The 20353-nt window shown below is 40.2% G+C and overlaps 1 protein-coding gene across 1 annotated transcript in view; it reads right to left on the bottom strand.

Annotated features, from left to right (window-relative positions):
• The window catches only part of LOC126268959 (carnitine O-palmitoyltransferase 1, liver isoform-like), a 180382-nt gene that overhangs the window by 116282 nt on the left and 43747 nt on the right, over positions 1-20353 (bottom strand). The window contains exon 2 of the mRNA XM_049973958.1: positions 4060-4093. Coding sequence (XP_049829915.1) covers positions 4060-4093 — 34 coding nt within the window. The remainder of the gene's footprint in view (positions 1-4059; positions 4094-20353) is intronic.

Here is a 20353-nt window from a genome sequence, read left to right as displayed (position 1 = left end):
GGGTCTCCTGCTACGGGGCAATGTGTTGACCAGTACGCCATCCAGACACAGTGGTCATCGCAACTGCATGGACTACCCTAGCATGCCTCCTGTCGGGCCCAAATTCACAACTTATACACACACTACTGATGTAGTTTCCTTCGCCCATTATACTCATCACTCGCGGCATTTCGCCGATTCGCGTAAGAGTTCGAGCGTGGTATCCATCTGAACTGAAGTGGTCAACCTTGTCTCGGTTATATACACTGATAAGCCAAAAGATTATGACCATTCCCATTGAGAGTTTGGACACCGCCTGGTGACGTTGTGGGCACGTAACGTGCTATGAAAAGTATGTAAGAGCAGCGTAGACGGATATGGAATCACCCTAACGTAGATTGGGCTACATATGGGTGAATCCACTGCGATAAGTGACGTCGTCAAAGTACAGATTATTATTACACAGAGCCAGTCAACTAGTACCTCTAAAACGGCGAAACTGGTCGAACTGTTACTGTTGTGAACATCTAATCTTCACAAAACGTGGAGTTCGGAGGCTCGTCTGCTCTGTATAGTAGGATGGATGGTATTCTGTGGCACCTCTGCTGGTGCACGCAAAAGTGTTTCTGAGCACACCGTTCATCGTACGTTGTTGAACGTGAAGCTACGCAGCAAACCACCCCTGCGAGTTCACGTGATGACCCAGCGATATCGTCAATTATGATTGCAGTTGGTACGGCACCATCGGAATTCGACCGCCGATCAATGGAAACCTGTCGGATCTTAGAGCGAATCAAATTTTTGCCACACTAGGTCGATGGTTGTCTCCACAAACGCCGCCATCGAGGTGAACGGCGACTCGAAACGTGCAATGCACCACGGACGCAGGCTGATGGGAGCAATATTATGCTATGGGAAAGATTCCCCTGCGCTTGCATGGGACCTGTGGTAGTAATAGAAGGCACGTTGGCAGCTGCGAACCACCTGCTTCCCTTCATGCTTGATGTCTTCCCCGACGGCGATGTCACCTTTCAGCAGTATAATTGTCCGCATCTCGACGCCTGATGTCTCGACGACCAAATAAGCCTGACGTAAATCCTATGGAACGCATATTGTCGCTAGCGACCGCCATCACCGCGTATGCAAATCAGCGGCCCGTTATTTACGGGAATTAAATGACCTGTGAACCTCCACAAACCTACCAAGAAATTCTCGGATCTTTGATACGTAGACTCGGAAATGTATTTCGCTCCAAAACGGACAAAAAAGCTATTACGCTGTGGTCAAAAATGTTTTGGCCCGTCTGTGTATGTGGTACTGTTCCTTCGAACACGCACATCACGCCAGAATTCTTACGGGAATCGGCGAAATGCCGCGAGTAATGAGGATAGTGACCAAGGGTCACTGCATCAGTGGAGAAGATAAACTGAGGTAGCCCGTGCAGTTGCAATGACTACTGAGTCCAGGTGGTGCAGTGGTGAGCGCATCTGCCTACTATGCAAGTGACCCGGATTCGACTCCTGGGCTGGCACAAATTTTCAACTTCCCCGTCGATTTAAATCAATGTCTACTAACAGCTAATGTCATTGATTCCTTTGTGTCTAGATTATTGGAAGCTTTATTGGGATCTTAAGCTACTGTGTCTCATTTACTGCTGACACCATACCAAAGATAATTGCTTAGTATAGACCCATAGTCAGTTGCGGCATTGAGTGGTATTCAGTGGCGTTCAATGATGAATCTTGCTTTTGTCTACGGCAGTCAGATCGATGCCTCAGACCCATAACCCTCCAACTACTGGAGTTACTGCGTGGGGAGCTATTGGATAAGAGAACAACACTGATTTGATAAATGTTGAAGGAAGGTTGAATGCTCGGTAATATGTTCCACATGAAACAGTCTTTCAGGATTATGCAACACCGCGCACTACAGTTCAGTTCATACCACATATGCCTGGAGATCTACAGATTCTTGACTGGCCTGCTTGATTCCTTCATATTTCTTCTACAGAGCATGGTTGGGATGCGATCGGATGACATTTGCTTTCTTGCCAGCAGTCTTGACGAAGTGGCAAAGCATATGTTTCAGGCATGCTAAGAAATTCCTCAAGATGATATTCAGAAACTATAGGGAAAAAATTGGTAGAAGCCCACCTCAGTTGGATTCTGTAAAAATATTGGAACACGCGAGGAAATTCTGACCTTACGACTTACCTTAGAAGATAGATCAAGGGAAGGCAAACCTACGTATCTAGCATTTGTGGACTTAGAGAAAGCTTTCGAGAACGTTGACTGGAACACTCAAATTTCGAAGGTGGCAGTGGTCAAATACAAGGAGCGAAATGCTATTTACAATTTATACAGAAACCAGATGACAGTTATAAAAATCGAGGGGCATGAAAGGGAAGCAGTTGTTGGGAAGGGAGCGAGACAGGGTTGTAGCCTATCCACAATGTTATTCAATCTGTACATTGAGCAAGCAATAAAGGAAACAAAAGAAAAATTCGGAGTAGAATTAAAATCCGTGGGAAAGAAATAAAAACTTTGAGATTTTCCAATGACATTGTAATTCTGTCAGAGACAGCAAAGGACCTGAAAGAGCAGTTGGACGGAACGCACAGTATCTTGAAAGGAGGATATAAGATGAACATCAACAAAAGCAAAACGAGGATAATTGAATGTAGTCGAGTTAAATCAGGTGATTCTGAGGGAATTGGATTAGGAAATGAGACACTTAAAGTAGTAAAGGAGTTTTGCTATTTGGGGAGCAAAATAAGTGATGATGGTCGAAGTAGAGAGGATATACACAGATGAAAGAGCTGGAGACTTCAGTAACAAAGGTATACGAGAGATGAAAAACATAGTTAACATACATCAAGGCAAGTAGTATTTTGACGTTAAGAATGTCACGTGTTTGTACGTATTATTCCTGTGGAAAATGAAGGGGAAAAAATGGATGGAAATATTGGTAGCATAGAATTCCTCTTGTCACACATATATGGATTGTCTCTCGAACCTCACTCGAATTGTATTTGTTAAGTGCAGTACGGGAAACAAGTTTAGCGTACTTCGATTTCTTCGTTTTCGTTAGCATTAATATCCTGTTGTTCAGCTGAACTAAAAAAAATGGCTCTGAGCACTATGGGAATTAACATCTGAGATCATCAGTCCCCTAGAACTTAGAACTACTTAAACCTAACTAACCCAAGGACATCACACACATCCTTGCCCGAGGCAGGATTCGACCCTGCGACCGTAGCGGTCGCGCGGTTCCAGACTGAAGCGCCTAGAACTGCTCGGCCACAACAGCCGGCTCAGTTGAACTATATAGGTCAACTGAAGCACGGGATACAAATTTTACATGTGTTGTTTATTTCGCCTCCGCTACCACTAATAGTGGGTTCTTACGTGGATAGCAGTACTACCGATGGTAGAAGGAGCTATGCACACATACTTCCCTTGATATATATATATATATATATATATATATATATATATATATATATATATATATATATATATCACTGCTAACGAAAACGTTGAAATGGACGTACGTTACATTTGCAATCTGTACCTCAGTTGAACTACGCGAAGAGGCAATAAGACGATACATATACAATTTGTATCCCGTATTTCACTATGGTGTACAGTTCTTTTTTCGCCTTCGATGCTAACAGTATCGACTGAAAGTTATAGTTTTGATCACAGCAGTGACAGTAGTATCCTATTCTTTAGTTGCGCTATATAGCTACACACAACATTTGTATCCTGCTTTCCAGTTGACAGGTAAATCTCATCAATGTTACACATGTCGTTCTTTTCGCATAGGTAGTGTCAGTGTAAAGGTCAACTGAAGGACGGGATAGAAAATTTTAGTTGTGTCGGGCGTTTCGCCTTTAATATTGTGGGTACAGATTCGAAAAACTGATACTAGTACTGGAAAACGAAAGAAGAACGACAGCTGCGAAATTTCTATAACGTACTGGAGTACACGAAAACATACGAAATGGTGTAACACAACAATGAAATAAGTCATAATAGTCAAATGTAGTAAAAGAAAAAAATGGAAAACTGAACTTACCACACGGGAACTTCTTAAAAAAGCCGAAGCTCGCCTAGAAAAACATCAACAAAAATCACATACCCACATACACAACAAACAAAACATTACGAAAATGCTCACACACACACACACACACACACACACACACACATTCACTCCCCATCCAAATGTGAAATTAGCTAACAAAACATTTAAACGGGCAATATGTTTGGGGACTACCACACCTCCATGAATTTTCGTCTAAGTGACTTTGAAGTGTGGAAATCCGGCGTTTCCCCTTCCCTACAAGAGATTTCACAGCTGACCAATAACCCTCTATGCTATTTGTGCAAGCCCCTGTGGATAACCCAATATTGTGATTAACTACGTGATGCTGATAACCCCTTTCCCCTAAATCCCTATAGAAAGAAAAACCATCTGAAACTACAAATGAACCCTCTGCAACGTGATCTTCAATTAAGCTGACCAAAACGTCCTTTCTTCGATTGGGTACTGCTTTAAACACTACGTCCTCACACTCTTGATCTGAAACTACAGCTCCTCAAAACCATAATCCCACCGGAGTTTCCCCCCAGTTGTACTTCCTTTGGCCAAAATGCGATTCAATTTCGACCATAAAACCGACCCCCTGCCAACGGCCCCCTACATTTGATGTATTCCCCACAAACTTACCTACAAAAAAATGCCAATCCACAACTGTACGCTTACTTACACGACATTCATGGACAAACAGCCACTGAAGATATCTCAAACACCAACAGTACGTGATTTTCATGTCTCTCAAGGCGAGCTTAGATTTTTTGAACCACGTCCCTCGTCCAATGGACCGCCATAACCGATCTTTGCTACAGCGCCATACGAGTAAGTCGTGAGTACTGCGATTGTCGCAGATACACTTGCGAGGTGCATATGTTCGCCGCGCTCACGACATCGAACATGCTCGGCAACGAAACCACACATTTGTAAAAAAAAAAACATATCGTGGCCAACATGTCTACGCCCATAGCCTGTCTCAAATCATCCAGGTTCATCGGAACAGATAAATCCATACCTACAAACGAAAATGAGATACTAAAAATTGTCCTAAAATAAGAAACTAATAGTCCAAATTACCTCAATATCAATAAGAATGAAATTAAGTACAGAATGAATTGCAAACAACCAATTATATAAATAAATGCACATGAAGAATATTTTGAGCAATATGTAGCGATCTCTTTTAAAATCACGTTCAATTATTTTAATGTACGATGATAGCGCTTATCCGGAACACAGAACTGTTATTATATATGGCTGAAAGTGAAGACATTATTATCTATGAGTACTGTATGACGTCATTGGTCAAAGCCTCTGCTTCACTAGACCCCAAGCTGTGACAGTCCACAATTTCTTTCCCATCTCTTAAGTTCTAGAAAATTCTTCCTGTCAGCGTCAGCTCTAGTACATGTGAGACGAATTATACAACAGAAAATATCTTAGCCACATGCTATAACTTACATTGTTTGGAGATGTATAGCAATCGATGAAAGCTTTGAATCGGCTGCCGAAGTGTGCTCACTTTTGCACTGACAAGCAAAAACACGCGAAAGGCAAAGATCATAATTTGAGATCCTCGTCGACCTCTGAGAAGACTGTACTTTTTTTTACACTCGAAAACAAGCTGCGCTTGCTTGACGTAAGGAAAAGTCCGAAAGTTGCACAATATTAAACGCAACATATCTAATCCCTTACGCCAAACAAATAACTTATTAACAAGCTGCTAAAAGTTGCATTACTCCGACGTTTGTTTCAGTTGAGCAGGCAGTTATTTCAACGCTATGGATAAGAAGACGTACTTCTAGAAACCGTGACAGTCGAATTTTCTTTTCCTGTTCCATCCCGAAGTCAACTTGCTCTCAAACTAGTCACCAGTTTTTCTTTATTTGTGCGACCGCACCACTGTACTCCATTGGTTCCCACTATCATCTTTCATTTCCCACATGAGGAGACAGGATTGTTGCGGTATGTTGATACAATTACGCCAGTCCCATTCTTGTGTTCTTTTCGATTTTGAAAGGAGGCACCCTAGCTATTTCAAACATGCTTAATTCATACCTCCCTTCCTATGTATCTACATATTTACAATGACAAGCTGTCGTTGATTGGCATTTGCGTGTTACAGAGCCAAATTGTGTTTCTTTTGTCGAGCAAGGAGGGTAGCGGCGCATTTAGTAAATTACGGCAGAAGCACGCATCGTACCACTGGCTGGTTTTACCCGTTCTCTTACATTAATCGTAGTAAGTAACAATAATAACAGAACTCTTAACACGTGCGCAGATATTTCGTGTACATTAACACTTGCTCCGTGCACACAAATCCAAGTTTCAGAGAGGCGACAAGAAGATCGCAAGTAACTTTATAAAACACAGAGCTCCAAACTTCTCTCTACGATCGAAAAAACAGTCTTGTGCCACTCTTTATTTCACTTGCATATAAATGTGACTACTGATGTTATTTACCATATTGTTGCATTCCTGTTTTCGGAAAAAAAGTTAGTATGTGGAGTTTGGAAGTACCGACATCTCCCTTTGTGCCTTATTTTCTGCCAGTCTTAAATTATAAGCCTTGCCTGAAATATACGTACGTATAAGGCGAGGAGAAGCTTCTTAAAATTGTCAGTTCACATAAACTGTAGCTATTTTGCAAAAAAAAAATGTATTTCAATGTCTTATAATTTCGAGGATCCAGTATCTCATTAGTGCTTTGTAGTGTAGCATAAGGAAACTTCATGACTCGTAAGCGCTACCTCAAACTTGCTTGGTATAATCATCCATTACTGAATATAGGCGATCAGTACCCAAGATCAGACGACAGACAAATGGTTTTTTTTCTGTAAGTTTTCTCCCATTTTAAAACAATAATTCCACAATACTTTCTCAGTGAATCTTAGTTTATTACCCAATAACATCATTACTGTCACATGATGGTATTAGTATTAGTTGAAAACAGTTTTGGCTGCAATTTTAGTTTTTTTTTTATTTATCAACTACGCGTTCCACCTTATTTAGGCATCTTCAGGCTGATCTTAATTTGGCCTACAAAGTATTTACTAAGGTTAACGAAGGCGATGTTGGCGTGATGTACTCGACAATGCCCTTTAGCTACACTGCCTAAAGGATCGTCCTAAGAAATACCAAATTAAGATCAGCCTAAAGATGACTAAATAAGGTGAAAGGCGTAGTTGATAAATAAAAAAAAACTAAAATTGCAACCAAGACTGTTTTCAACTAATACTATTAAACACTGGTTTGCTGATTCATGCCACAGATGTATTGGAAGAACGTCACATGATGGTTCATGTTTAGGAATGTCTCACTGGATATCTCGGTTATATGTCAGAGAGATAATGTTAAGCTATTTACTTTCAGTATTCATTAGCTTCAGCCTACAAGTCAGTGAATTTATCTAAGAAAAGGTGTCAGCAAAATTTTGGTATTTTTAAAATAACTTTACCTTGGAGCGATATGTTACTGCTTTCCACCTACTTCCCCGTGTAACCAAACGCTGCACAAGACTTTACCATTTAACAAATTAAGACTGAAAATACCACAAAAAAATAAAGTTTACTCCGGAAGCTGCTTGCAACTGGCATGTACCTGGTAGATGATCGATATATTAGTCTCCATGTAAAGTAGTCATGTACAGTCGGTCAAAACACAAAACGCCTGCATTGTTAGAGGACCTTAAGGTTGTGCCCTCGTTGTTTTTAGTGACTTGAGCTTGGTACTGTAGACAAAATGCATGAAGCGTATTTCGGTTTGGCCAGCTATGAAATTCTTTGCAATGAGGTGTGACTGTGTTACAAGGCGGAAAACAAATGAAAAAGTTACTGGATTGCTGTTGTTGTTGTTGTCTTCAGTCCTGAGACTGGTTTGATGCAGTTCTCCGTGCTACTCTATCCTGTGCAAGCTTCTTCATCTACCAATACCTACTGCAGCCTACACCCTTCTGAATCTGCTTAGTGTATTCATCTCTTGGTCTCCCTCTACGATGTTTACCCTCCACGCTGCCCTCCAGTACTAAATTGGTTATCCCTTGATGCCTCAGAACATGTCCTACCAACCGATCCCTTCTTCTAGTCAAGTTGTGCCACAAATTCCTCTTCTCCCCAATTCTATTCAGTACCTCCCCATCACTTATGTGATCTACCCATCTAATCTTCAGCATTCTTCTGTAGCACCACATTTCTTGTCTAAACTATTTATCGTCCATGTTTCACTTCCATACATGACTACACTCCATACAAATACTTTCAGAAACGACTTCCTGACACTTAAATCAATACTCGATGTTAACAAATTTCTCTTCTTCAGAAACGCTTTCCTTGCCATTGCCAGTCTACATTTTATATCATCTCTACATCGACCATCATCAGTTATTTTGCTCCCTAAATAGCAAAACTTCTTTACTACTTTAAGTGTCTCATTTCGTAATCTAATTTCCTCAGCATCACCCGACTTAATTCGACTACATTCCATTATCCTCGTTTTGCTTTTGTTGATGTTTATCTTATATCCTCCTTTCAAGACACTGTCCATTCCGTTAAACTGCTCTTTCAAGTCCTTTGGTGTCTCTGACAGAATTACAATGTCATCGGCGAACCTCAAAGTTTTTATTTCCTTTCGGTCCCTGTATTTTACCCCTGCCACCTTCAGAATTTGAAAGATAGTATTCCAGTCAACATTGTCAAACGCTTTCTCTAACTCCATAAATGCTAGAAACGTGGATTTGCCTTTCCTTAATCTTTCTACTAAGATAAGTCGTAGGGTCAGTATTGCCTCACGTGTTCCAACATTTCTGCGGAAACCACACTGATCTTCCCCGAGGTCGGCTTCTACCAGTTTTTCCATTCATCTGTAAAGAATTCGCGTTAGTATTTTGCAGCTGTGACGTATTAAACTGATAGTTCGGTAATTTTCACATCTGTCAACACCTGCTTTCTTTGGGATTGGTATTATTATCTTCTTCTTGAAGTCGGAGGGAACTTCACCTGTCTCATACATCTTGTTCACATTGGATTGCTATAGTTACCAAATATACACTAAGCGACCAAAAGTAGCTTAGCATTCATCGTAAATTTCAGCCAACATTGTGAACTACAGCCACTTCTTTGCGGAAGGTGCTGATCCCTGTCACTTTGTCTAACAGGGATTTGTAGATTTCTAACATCAATTGCACTCATTTCTTAGCATTCTCCAGTACTGAGCAGCAAATACGCAATAAGAATGCTTCCGTAACAGTCTACACAGACATAAGCAGACCTGTCCACGCGAATAAGGTTGTTCACCTGACAACAGCTTTCTTTTCCTTGGCGGAATATTATTATTTTTTACATATAAGATGATATAAGTATGACTAGGCACTCTTCTTTGGTAATGCTGTGTGATTTAGATGAAATGATAAATACTATGAGTTCCCGTTTCCTCATTAAATTGCAGGTCGTCTGTAAATGGATGTATTCCACACATCGGGGAAAGGCAAGAGCGTATCCCACCTCTAATGGGTTATTACCCTACCTGTTAAAGCAATTCAGAGGTCATATCAATCTTTGTACTGAGGACAGCTTTACTTAGAATGTATAGAAATAGTGTATGTCTGTTGAACAGACTCAGGTTGTGTTTGTAAGGTGCACCTATACATCACAACAACCTGCCAGCCAACACGAAGGCGTATATTGTAAGAAAATGCGGTTAGAGTGAGTATGTGTTTTAATAATCGATGAAAATACAATGTCATTCAACGTATAAATTTTTGCTTGGCGCTAAATCTTACAAACATGATGTAGCGTGGTTAATGCTAGCAAGGCACAATAAAGTCTTTGTAAAAGATACATTAAGTTCGCTGCCAGACAAAAAAAGATGAACGCTTTAATATGAGCTCTTTCTGAATCACGTTGCGCTAGATGACTCAGTTTACACAAGAAAGTAAAAAGCGATATCTTAAATCTTAACCAGATGCCGCAATTTAGGAATTCGTGAACACGGTAAGGATATTAAGAAAAAATTAAGTTCGGGCAACATAGCGGTATGAAGGTAAGACAGCGCCATTTACATAATTTTCAGTTCTTTGTTTTATTTGTTTTGGGTGTATTATTGATGAAAGTGATGTAGACTTGAAGCAAATAACATTAAAATTATATGTGATGACCTTTTAACTATAGACGTATGGGGTAGAGTGTGAAATTTAAATACCAATGTCAGAACGTGTGACTATTGGATTAGAAAAGTGAACTAACAGTTTGCGCTTCTACACATATCAAAATGCATTAGTAAGTTAATTTGATTCTGGCTAGCAGATAAGTATCTGTGCTTGTTTCTATCACACGATTAATATATCTAGCTCGATTTTTATTTATGAAATACAGGAACCAGAAAACTTCCTTTATTAAAGACAAAAATTAAGCGTTTTGCTGCTGTTTCTCCAAAACGGTTAAGGCAAAGGCCACGATGATTCTATTGAAACGGACTCAGCCTATCTCCCTGCCCATCCTTGCCCAGTCCGAGCTTTTGCTAACCGCTAACGATTTCATCATCAAGGGGACGATATATATATATATATATATATATATTTTTGTCTTCCGTTCTGAGGCTGATTATGCCGAACTAATTTAACTTCATTAAAGTCTATATAGTTTTCAGCATCTCATGCCTGAAATTATTGCACGGAGCGATGCTGAATGTTTGTTTTTCACTATGGCAACCATTTGACAGATTAAAAATATTCTAACTAAAGCAAGAAGCATCAGTATAATACCATTAGCTGTAGTTACATCCCGAAACTTTGACTTCAGTACTTACGGACGACAATCAAAGATGAACACAAAAATAAATAGAACAGAATCCGCTAACGACTCACTTAGTTTCAGTTATTTGCCGAACAGCATTACCTTAGTATTCCCTTACAAATTGTAACCATACTTACACAAAATGTATTTGATGACAATCATCTGGTAGTTCACTACTTATCGACAGCGGCAATAAAAATAGTTGGGCACCACTTCCTATTATTATTCCTTTCCTTTCCCTCAGTGACATCTTAATCATGTGTTTGTTTATTAATTGACTATAAATTCAACTTGACAACAAACAGGTGCTTACCGAAATTAATGGTATAGTGGTGTTATCAGTTAGTAGTAATAGGTTTACGTTTCTTGGAAGATGTCCGTACTGTTGTTGAGAGCTTATCGGGCGCAACATGTAAGATTATTTCAGAGGATGGCTACAAAAATGCTTTGAATATCGTAAACTCTGTTTTCCACGATGCGGTAACGATTGACCAAGCGACCTGAATCTGTAGCTGAGTACTATATTTGGCGTGTATACTGACCGATACGCAGGCAGTCTCGTCTGCGCCTGCGTACTTCTTGCTCACTTTAGACTATGTGTAGCACGCCGCTACGGAATATCATCGTACCTACCGATAACTCACGAAGAATAAGGTTTGCAGTAACAGACAAGTTGACCAGACTATTTGCGGTCAGCTCTGCAAGCGAATAACAAGCTAATCGTGGAATCCATTCAGGTTCATAAATTCCTATGTCTGACATGATGCGAAGTCACGTGTATGTTTCAAAAGAGTAAGACTTTATTACAAAGTGTATGCTTTCATTTCACTCGTCGATGAGACCCTGTCAGGAATCTCCATGAGGTTTATAATAATAATTAGTGAATAAGTTAAAATAAGTATTAGTCAAACGTAAGTTACTTAAGGTTTTTAAGTCGGAGTGCTAGGGTCCCGTAAGTGACTCGAAACCGTACGTACAGTAAAAAGTTTATAGATCGTTATCGAAGCATTAGCCTTTAGCACAATGGGAGTCTGGACGTCAATAAAAGTGAGAACAATGGCAGGCTTCCGTGCAAACCACAGCCGGAAAGTTAGCAAATTTGTAAGGAACTAGGAATGCGAAAAACCGTCCGGCTAAAACCGATATCGAAATGTTAGTTCTGAATAACTGGCATTTTTAGTATTTGTTTGATCTCAGTTATAACAAGTGTTTTTTTTTATTTTTTCTAATAACCGGATAAAATAACCTAAATGTCAGTAGGCTATAGCAGCAGTGCTAATTTTTTTTAAAAAAAACAGTAATTTTTATTCGTAAAATTTCTGTTGTTTTGAAATAGAAAATGGGAAAACAATCAATACTATTTTAATAACAATGGCGACTGAAACGAGTAACAACCATGTGGCATAGGAATCGGTACAGCATTGCTGATTCGATAATGTACCTCTTACTATGCGGCGTAGCCTAATGGATAATAGCGTGTACATGCAGTGCGCGATGGCTCCGTCCCAGACTGGAAGTGTTTTACGAAGTACATTATCAGTACAGTGCAATGCTCCATTTGCTTATGAATGGGAGGAGCCACAACAGAACTGCGACGTCATGTAAGGAGAAAACTTAGTAAATCATTCATAGTTTACAATAAAAACAGAAAGTAGATGATCTGTTGTCCGTGTCTATATAATATACGTATCTGCCGAAGCCCTCGAAAACGGACAAATTAAAACGAAAAATACAGTACTTCAACCTCGGTTATCATCATTTAGCACCGGCTAATCGTAATACCCAAATAGTGGTATGATCCTCTTTTAAAACACGATTTTTCAGCTGAATTTCAAAAATTAGAATCACTAGGAGAATACTGGTCATTTTTTGTTGTTTTCAACCACTTACCACTTTTTGAGAAAAGCAACAAACCGTGGATGGACTAAATTTTCTTTTTTTTCTTATTGGATTTAATATTTTCATTCTATGTATCTTGAAGCTATAGAGAGTCGTAATTATCAGTCTCTGTTCGATTTCTACGTTTATTACAGGAAGTAATAGGAATAACAAAGCTAAAATCGGTTATTTCAGAAACCGGTTATTTTAACCAGATTTAGCACTCAGGTTAAACTGGCGTTGAAAAAAATCGATACAACCGAAAACCGGATGCTCAGCGATCACCGCTATCCCTATAAGGAACGATAAAAGAAGAGCGCTGCTTGTGTGTTCAATTGAAAAACTTCTGGAACACTGGCGAAGAGACTTTTCTTCATACGACTTGAAATTATTTTTTATTAATGGAATTTGGCTTTTAAAGAAGAGCTTAGTGTATAACAAACGTTTAAATTTTACATCGTAGATGATGAAATGACATTCATGTAACAATTTACTGTATACGATGAATGCATGTCCGAAGGAACAGTGCATCGTTATTGTTAACACCACATGACTGCAATATCGTAACGCTAACACAGAGGCTTACTGAGAATCATTCTTCCCAGGCGACATTCACGAGTGGAACGCGAACGGAGAGAGATTAGTTATTGGCACCAGAAGTACACTCCGCCACGCACCGTCAGGTGGCTTGCGGAGTACTGATGTACATGTTATACCAGTTGGACGATATGTGAGCAGTAGTTATAAAGTGTTACTTATCACCTCGAAAAAATAAAGCTACGTAATTAATTAGTCGTTTGTTTGTAGGTACACGTTGAAATACTAACGCCACAGTACCTAGCACGCCGCTACAACATACACACAAAAAGGTGCAACCCGTAAAGTGACGTATCGTGCAGCAATTCGTTTTCGGTTGCAGGTGTTTTTGACATTACCAAAAGCTTGTGGTATGGCTAAATGGTTCAAATGGCTCTGAACACTATGCGACTTAACTTCTGAGGTCATCAGTCGCCTAGAACTTAGAACTAATTAAACCTAACTAACCTAAGGACATCACACACATCCATGCCCGAGGCAGGATTCGAACCTGCGACCGTAGCGGTCGCACGGTCCAGACTGTAGCGCCTAGAACTGTACGGCCACTCCGGCCGGCTCTTTTGGTATTATCCGTGAATTTTGCTCCACATGCATCCATCGTCTCGTGGATAACGTGTAAAACGCTTATTTCGTCAAAAATTGCCCAGCAACAGGTCCATGGGCTGCACCAGTAGGTGAAAAGCCAAACGCAGTTTGTTTGATCTACGTCTTAATAGCACAGATATGATACAAGTGCCAGCTCTGCAGGAAACAGACGTTAACTAATTTATCTACAGGAATGGCGATTGACGTGGCTTATTTTAAAATATTTGCGCTTCTTGGTGAGACTACGCGGGGTTGCCGTGCGGTCTGGGTCGCCTTCCCATGGTTCGCGCGGCTCCCCCCGTCGGAGATTCTAGTCCTCCCTCAGGCATGGTTCTGTGTGTTGTCCTTAACTAAGGTAGTTTAAGTTAGATTAAGTAGTGTGTAAGCCTGGGGACCGATGACCTCTGCACTTTGGTCCCATAGGCACATACCACAAATTTCCAAAAATTTTCTTGGCGAGAGAAACCAAAATCCATTTTCGAGAGTGAATTTACAGTTATACTTATTACTGGAAAACATTATCCAGCATGCCAGAAGCAGGATGTGTCATCCAGGAAATAAACTCCGATGCAATATGTAAGGGCAGTCAAATGGAAACGAGACAGATGGAAAAAAGTAATTGCTATAACTATTAACACATTTAACCCACTGTGTGACAAGTCGGTCAATGGAGTCTTAGGAAAATGTTTACGGGTGCCTAGGAAACCACGAATGTTTGCAAGCGTGCACCTCTTTGTCTGAAGTAAATCCAGAGCTACAAACGTCCTTCGTCAGGGCTCCAAACTTACGAAGTCGCTTAGGGAGAGATCGGGACTGTATGAAGGATAAATAAGGGCTTCCGGGCGAAACTCCTACAAGGTTGTTTCGAGTTGGCTGCAGCAGTTTCGCTGGGAAGCCCTTACACATCCTCCATACAGTCCGCATCTCTCCCGGCGCGATTTCCATATTTTTGGATACCCCAAGAAAGACATTAATGGCAGTCTATTTGCTCCACACGAAAAGGTGCACGCCTGCGAACAATCTCGGTTCCGTAGGCTGCTGCAAACATTTTTCCATGAATCCATTGATCGTCTTGCCTCACAGTTGCATAAAATGTATTAATAGTTACGGCGACCACTTTTGGAATAATAAACATTTTACTTGCTGTTTTCAATCTGTTTCGTTTTCATTTGGCTACCCCTTATAGAAAAAACACATAATGAATTTGGTGTTTTTTGTACATACAAGTACATTCCGCCCATCACTTTTCTGTGCGTATCATGATGGTCATATTCATAAAACTATAGATGAAATGATCATTTCGATTATATCCTCCCCCCCCCCCCCTCCACCACCACAACTTGCACACAGCCGATAAATAACATAAATTACGTATGTTGTTAGTGGATACAACAGCCTTCACATAGTGTATAAATAAACTGGCAATAGACCACAATCTTATCAGAATTCGAGAATGTAACTAACCCTTCGAATGACAAAGTGCTGAACAATAACACAACAATTAAAATTTGATGCACTGATTTCCAGTAATGGATAACGCTGACTGGTTACTGAGCATAAAAAACGAATAAACATGTATAGACGCAAACGAGGCAAGTCACTAAAGCTTTCACTTTGTATCTGCAGTTGCCTTCACGACAAAAACATATACAGTAGACAACATAGTTTGACAGTCTGATTCCGTAGCTTGACAACACAGTCTTATAACTTATGTCCTATCGTCCACATTATTATCCCGATGCTCGTACAATTAAAGGACCTTGTACGATACGAAATTGACTTGTGAACCTCTCGATTAAAAGCGCTTGCTGATATCTGAAGAGAGAACACGGATGCGTCATGTTGTATGTGCATACAGCCTTGGGAAAGATATCACTATCGGTTATAGCTTCAGTCGGTTTCGTTCTGCTGACTCTTTTCTGAAACAGCTTCCCTGTGACGGTGTGTTACTAACTGGTATTCCATTTTTATTTTTTTGAGTGCACCAGAAAAGTTAACAGAAGTAAGTGTTGGTCTAGGGTTGAGAACACTGTCAACTGGACTCTTTATCAAGAAAAATATCGCCTGCTAAAAGATTATATTTAATTTAATGCTCCACTACTCTCCCTCCATAGATAATGCTTGTAGTGAAACGAAAGTCTCGACATAGATACTAAACACCAAGTATGGTTCCCTCAATCTCATCTGCTACAATTCATCGACAGTACAAATCTAGGAAAATACTGAGTGTTGCCCACAATCCCTTATTATTTTTGGGCGGCAAATATTTGCTGCAGCACTTAAACGCGAGATCGGGCTAATATGGTAGCTAGGTTGTTCTCAGTTCTTTACAGTGCGCACCCAGACTTGAGTACTGCTAGAGCTACGAGCAAAATCGTTGTATGAATTCGAGTGCTCGTAAACTGACAGGATCTATAAGCAGTTATTGTTAGCAACTCTCTTCAGTACATGCCTCAGCCTGTGCCATGAAAGAAAAAAAAAAAAACATCCCATATAGAGGGTGGTTATGATTCAACTTTCGCTACTTGAGAGGACCCCATGCAAAACAAGTAGCACAGGAAACATTTGAAAGGACATGCGGAAGAGAAATAACGAATACACCACTGAAAGAAACACATTTTAATTTCCACATGACAGGGTAACATATGTTAAATGGGTATCATGTTTCCATTCCAGGTTACAAACATTGCTCAATGTGATGACCATCTGTATCCACGACAGCCTGGAACTGCACTAGAGAGTGCTCTACTGCTGCCCGAAGCATCTCATGTGGGATGTCGGCTGTATCCCTCACTATACTCATGTTCAATGTCTAAGGTGTGTTAGTGCCCTGTTGATAAACCCTGTCCTTCAGGAAATCCCACGCCAGAAATCACACGGGTTCAATCTGATGGCCACACGCTTTGGAACGATCGGCCAAGTTTTAGATTTTTTTCAAATATGTTACAATTCTACATGTCCATGGTCCTTGGGGTCTTAATTCAACCAATGTCGCCATACCGGTAGCGGTGCCTAACGGCAAGTCATGACACTAACACTGCTAACAACACAAATCTTGCCGCGAACAGTCTGCAGGTAATTCCTATAAAGTTGGATACTCGTACGGCAAATAGTTTACCGTTTACACTGTCTCAAGTAGCGAAAGTTTAATTATAACCACTCTGTATCAATACAAGCAACAAGTCCAGCGACTTTCTGTTTTCTATAGCGTAGCTTCACGGTATTGCCTTACATTCGAAAGGGACCACCGTCTTGGAACAATCAGTTCCGTTAACGCGTCAGCATGCTAGCAGTCGGGGGTACTTCAACCGGCGTCCGGTGCTGCATTCCATGCCGTGGCCTCAATGTAGACACTCGCCAAGTCGTCTGTTCCGTATGAAATGCCGGCCGGAGTGGCCGAGCGGCTCTAGACACTATAATCTGGAACCGCGCGACCGCTACGGTCGCAGGTTCGAATCCTGCCTCGGGCATGGATGTGTGTGATGTACTTAGCTTAGTTAGGTTTAAGTAGTTCTAAGTTCTAGGGGACTGATGACCTCAGCAGTTAAGTCCCATAGTGCTCAAAGCCATTTGAACCCGTATGTAATGTAAGCTTCAAACACTTCACAATGATACATTGAACTGTAATGACACGTGAGCCAGTGTGACGGTTTAAACTGGCCGACACTGGTATCTATCACTGAATAGCCTGACCGATACCCGCTTTGACTAGGAATTCTGATTATCAGCAAAATTTCGGAGACGGAATGTCCCATTTACCTAGTTATGTATACCATAAATGGCTCAGATATTGTTTGTTAGTGAACAGCCTAATCTTTCATTAATGAATATATATACGTAACAGACAGGTTAGTTCATTCTCAAGTTGTTGACTAGAGACAGGGCATGGAGACGTTTCACAATGCTTCAGAAACTAGACTCGCACTAGAAGAAGCGGAGTTCAAATCCTTATTCCTTCATACTAATTAAGGTTTTCCATGTTATCCCTAGAACGCTTTCAGGCGAATACAGGGATAGTTTCTGAAATAGGATACGGTACTTCCTTCTCTCCCTCAAGTGACCACGTGCTCTCTTTCTCACTGCCTCAAACGAATCGGTAAAGTCTTTAAATTACCGTTATTCCTTTCTTCTGATGGTGCTATTTCACAGTGAAAATCTCATGTCTTTGAAGTGCATATAATTATTTACTAGACGAAGTGTTAGGCTACCCTTTTCTTTATTTAGGTGATGATGAACAATCTTCGTAATTCAGAAGTCTTTTAGTAGGAGTACATTCATGGCTTTGGACCTTTAGTTCTTCTCTGATTCCAGTACCTATAATGCATTGCTACTCAGGAAGTAAATCTTTGCCAATGGTTCGTAATATGACTAGAGCGATCAGTCCTCAGTTCTGAAAGAAAAGTGTATGTCGTCTGGGTTATACAGCCAGAGGCGGCAATACTGTATTGTACTGTCTCAAGTTATACAGTAACTGCCGCATGTTTCAAGACCAGAGAATGCAAGAATAACTGCTTTATAAACGCAGCGGTCAATACCTGTCGTGACCTCGACAGATTCCATCATAATTAATGTTCTTTGAAATTAGATCAATATAGTTACTACTTCCAGTCACAGCTGGTACCACTTCCGAGTCGACAAGGCTTACTACTAAATGTCTCTTCACACTGAAGAAATTATGTCCCCTCATGACTTGCTTGTTGGGCCATTCCAAACTTAAACATAACATGTCTGTGAAGTTATAGTCTGTGAAGAAACTTTCAGTATACAATAGCAGTTCTCACACGCATTTTCTCTGCAAATCTTAAGGAAATCACTCATTCCTCTCGGAACTCTATGTGCTCACTATGCATCAATTTATCGTTGTAAACACACAATGAAACTTGCTGATTGACAATCTTTTAGTATTGCTACACATGTATTGAAAAGGGATGAAAAGATGAGCTTACTAAGAACTGAGAAGAGAAGTGTTAACTACGTCTTGGAGAGGGGGGCGAAGAGAGTAGAGGTGATTTTGAAGGTAGGGCATTTCCTGAGCAGCCAAAATGCAGACTCCTACAACCAAGTTCTCCGTCAAGTCATCCACCGTTGGCAAACATGTGTCGCATTGGAGAGTGAATACATAGAGAATGAGTAACACTAATGCTATGTTCGCAGCGTGATTTTTTCCAGGTAATAACTGATATTTCGTGAGTATCTCTCGTATAGTACACTATCGGAAGAGAAGAAGAACGTGTTTATTCTTCCACAAAATAATAAAAACACAATGGGTAAGGCAAGGAGAAAATTGTACTAAAAATTAAATGAATTATTGTTTTCCAAACACTAAATGAACAATACAGTATGTGGCGGTCTAACTATCCCATAATATCAGGTGCACATAGATTAATAAAATATACAGTAAAGTATATACAAATCTGCAAATAAACAAACTCATTGGCCAGGAAAATCTGGATCGCGATTATGAGGTTTTTTTTCAGTAGGAGACACTGTATACTGATTAAGTTAAGCAGCCATCTCTACAGCTCAGGAAATGAAGATTATAGAGCCATAAATGAATGGCCAATTATTTAACAACGGGAAGTCACACACAACAATAGATGTAAGAATGAAAAAGGCAGAAGAAAAGATAATCTCAAATGTAACACAGCTTGTATCAGAAGTTGTGAGGTCGCAGTAAGCGATAAACTGAACAAGATAGAATATAATAAATTAAACAAAAAGTACTGAAATGATGTGAGGAGCTACAATGAAAATTCATAGGATATCCACGAAAAGTATATACAGCCGCATATATACAATAAACGTTGGATTTCAGTCAAGCAAAGAAACAGCTGGATTTAGAAATAAACACCATTGGCATATCGTGAAAGAAATTAGAGAATGAAGCAACGAGTTAGAATCGCCACGTTGTCGGGTGTTTGTAGATTCTGAGAAAGCTTTCGACTCAGGTTCAACTAAATCTGCACTAAGTCTGCACTAAGAAACGAAGCATAGATTCAACCTGTCTTAATAAACTCAAGAACATACATCTCACTACTTCTCACAGCATCCGTCAGACTTCATCAAAACAGTAAAAAATTCGGTAGTGAAGTGGGAGTAGGAGAAATAAATTATGTCCCATAGTGCTCAAAGCGATTTGAAAAATTTGAAAACTTTGGATGTTTCTCTGCCTCATGCTTCGGAATTGCCCTATTACTCGGGGCACCAGTCCCGAAGTTGAACCAGCGTTTTGACGCGGTTTTGGACTCATTTTAAAGTGATTCGTCCAAGGGTCAATTACTGAAAAAAAGAGTGTGTCACATATTGGTTCCAACAGTGATTTATGACCCTAGTAAAGCGTTTCGTGTTGGGTTGAAATAGTCAACATCGAGACTGTTAATTTCCTCCAACTGTTCTAGTTACTTGGGGGGCGTTTCATATTAGAGCTT

The sequence above is a fragment of the Schistocerca gregaria genome, chromosome 1 (genome assembly GCF_023897955.1).
Source record: "Schistocerca gregaria isolate iqSchGreg1 chromosome 1, iqSchGreg1.2, whole genome shotgun sequence".
NCBI classification, from domain to species: Eukaryota; Metazoa; Arthropoda; class Insecta; order Orthoptera; family Acrididae; genus Schistocerca; species Schistocerca gregaria.
This window is presented reverse-complemented; position numbering and strand designations above follow the sequence as displayed.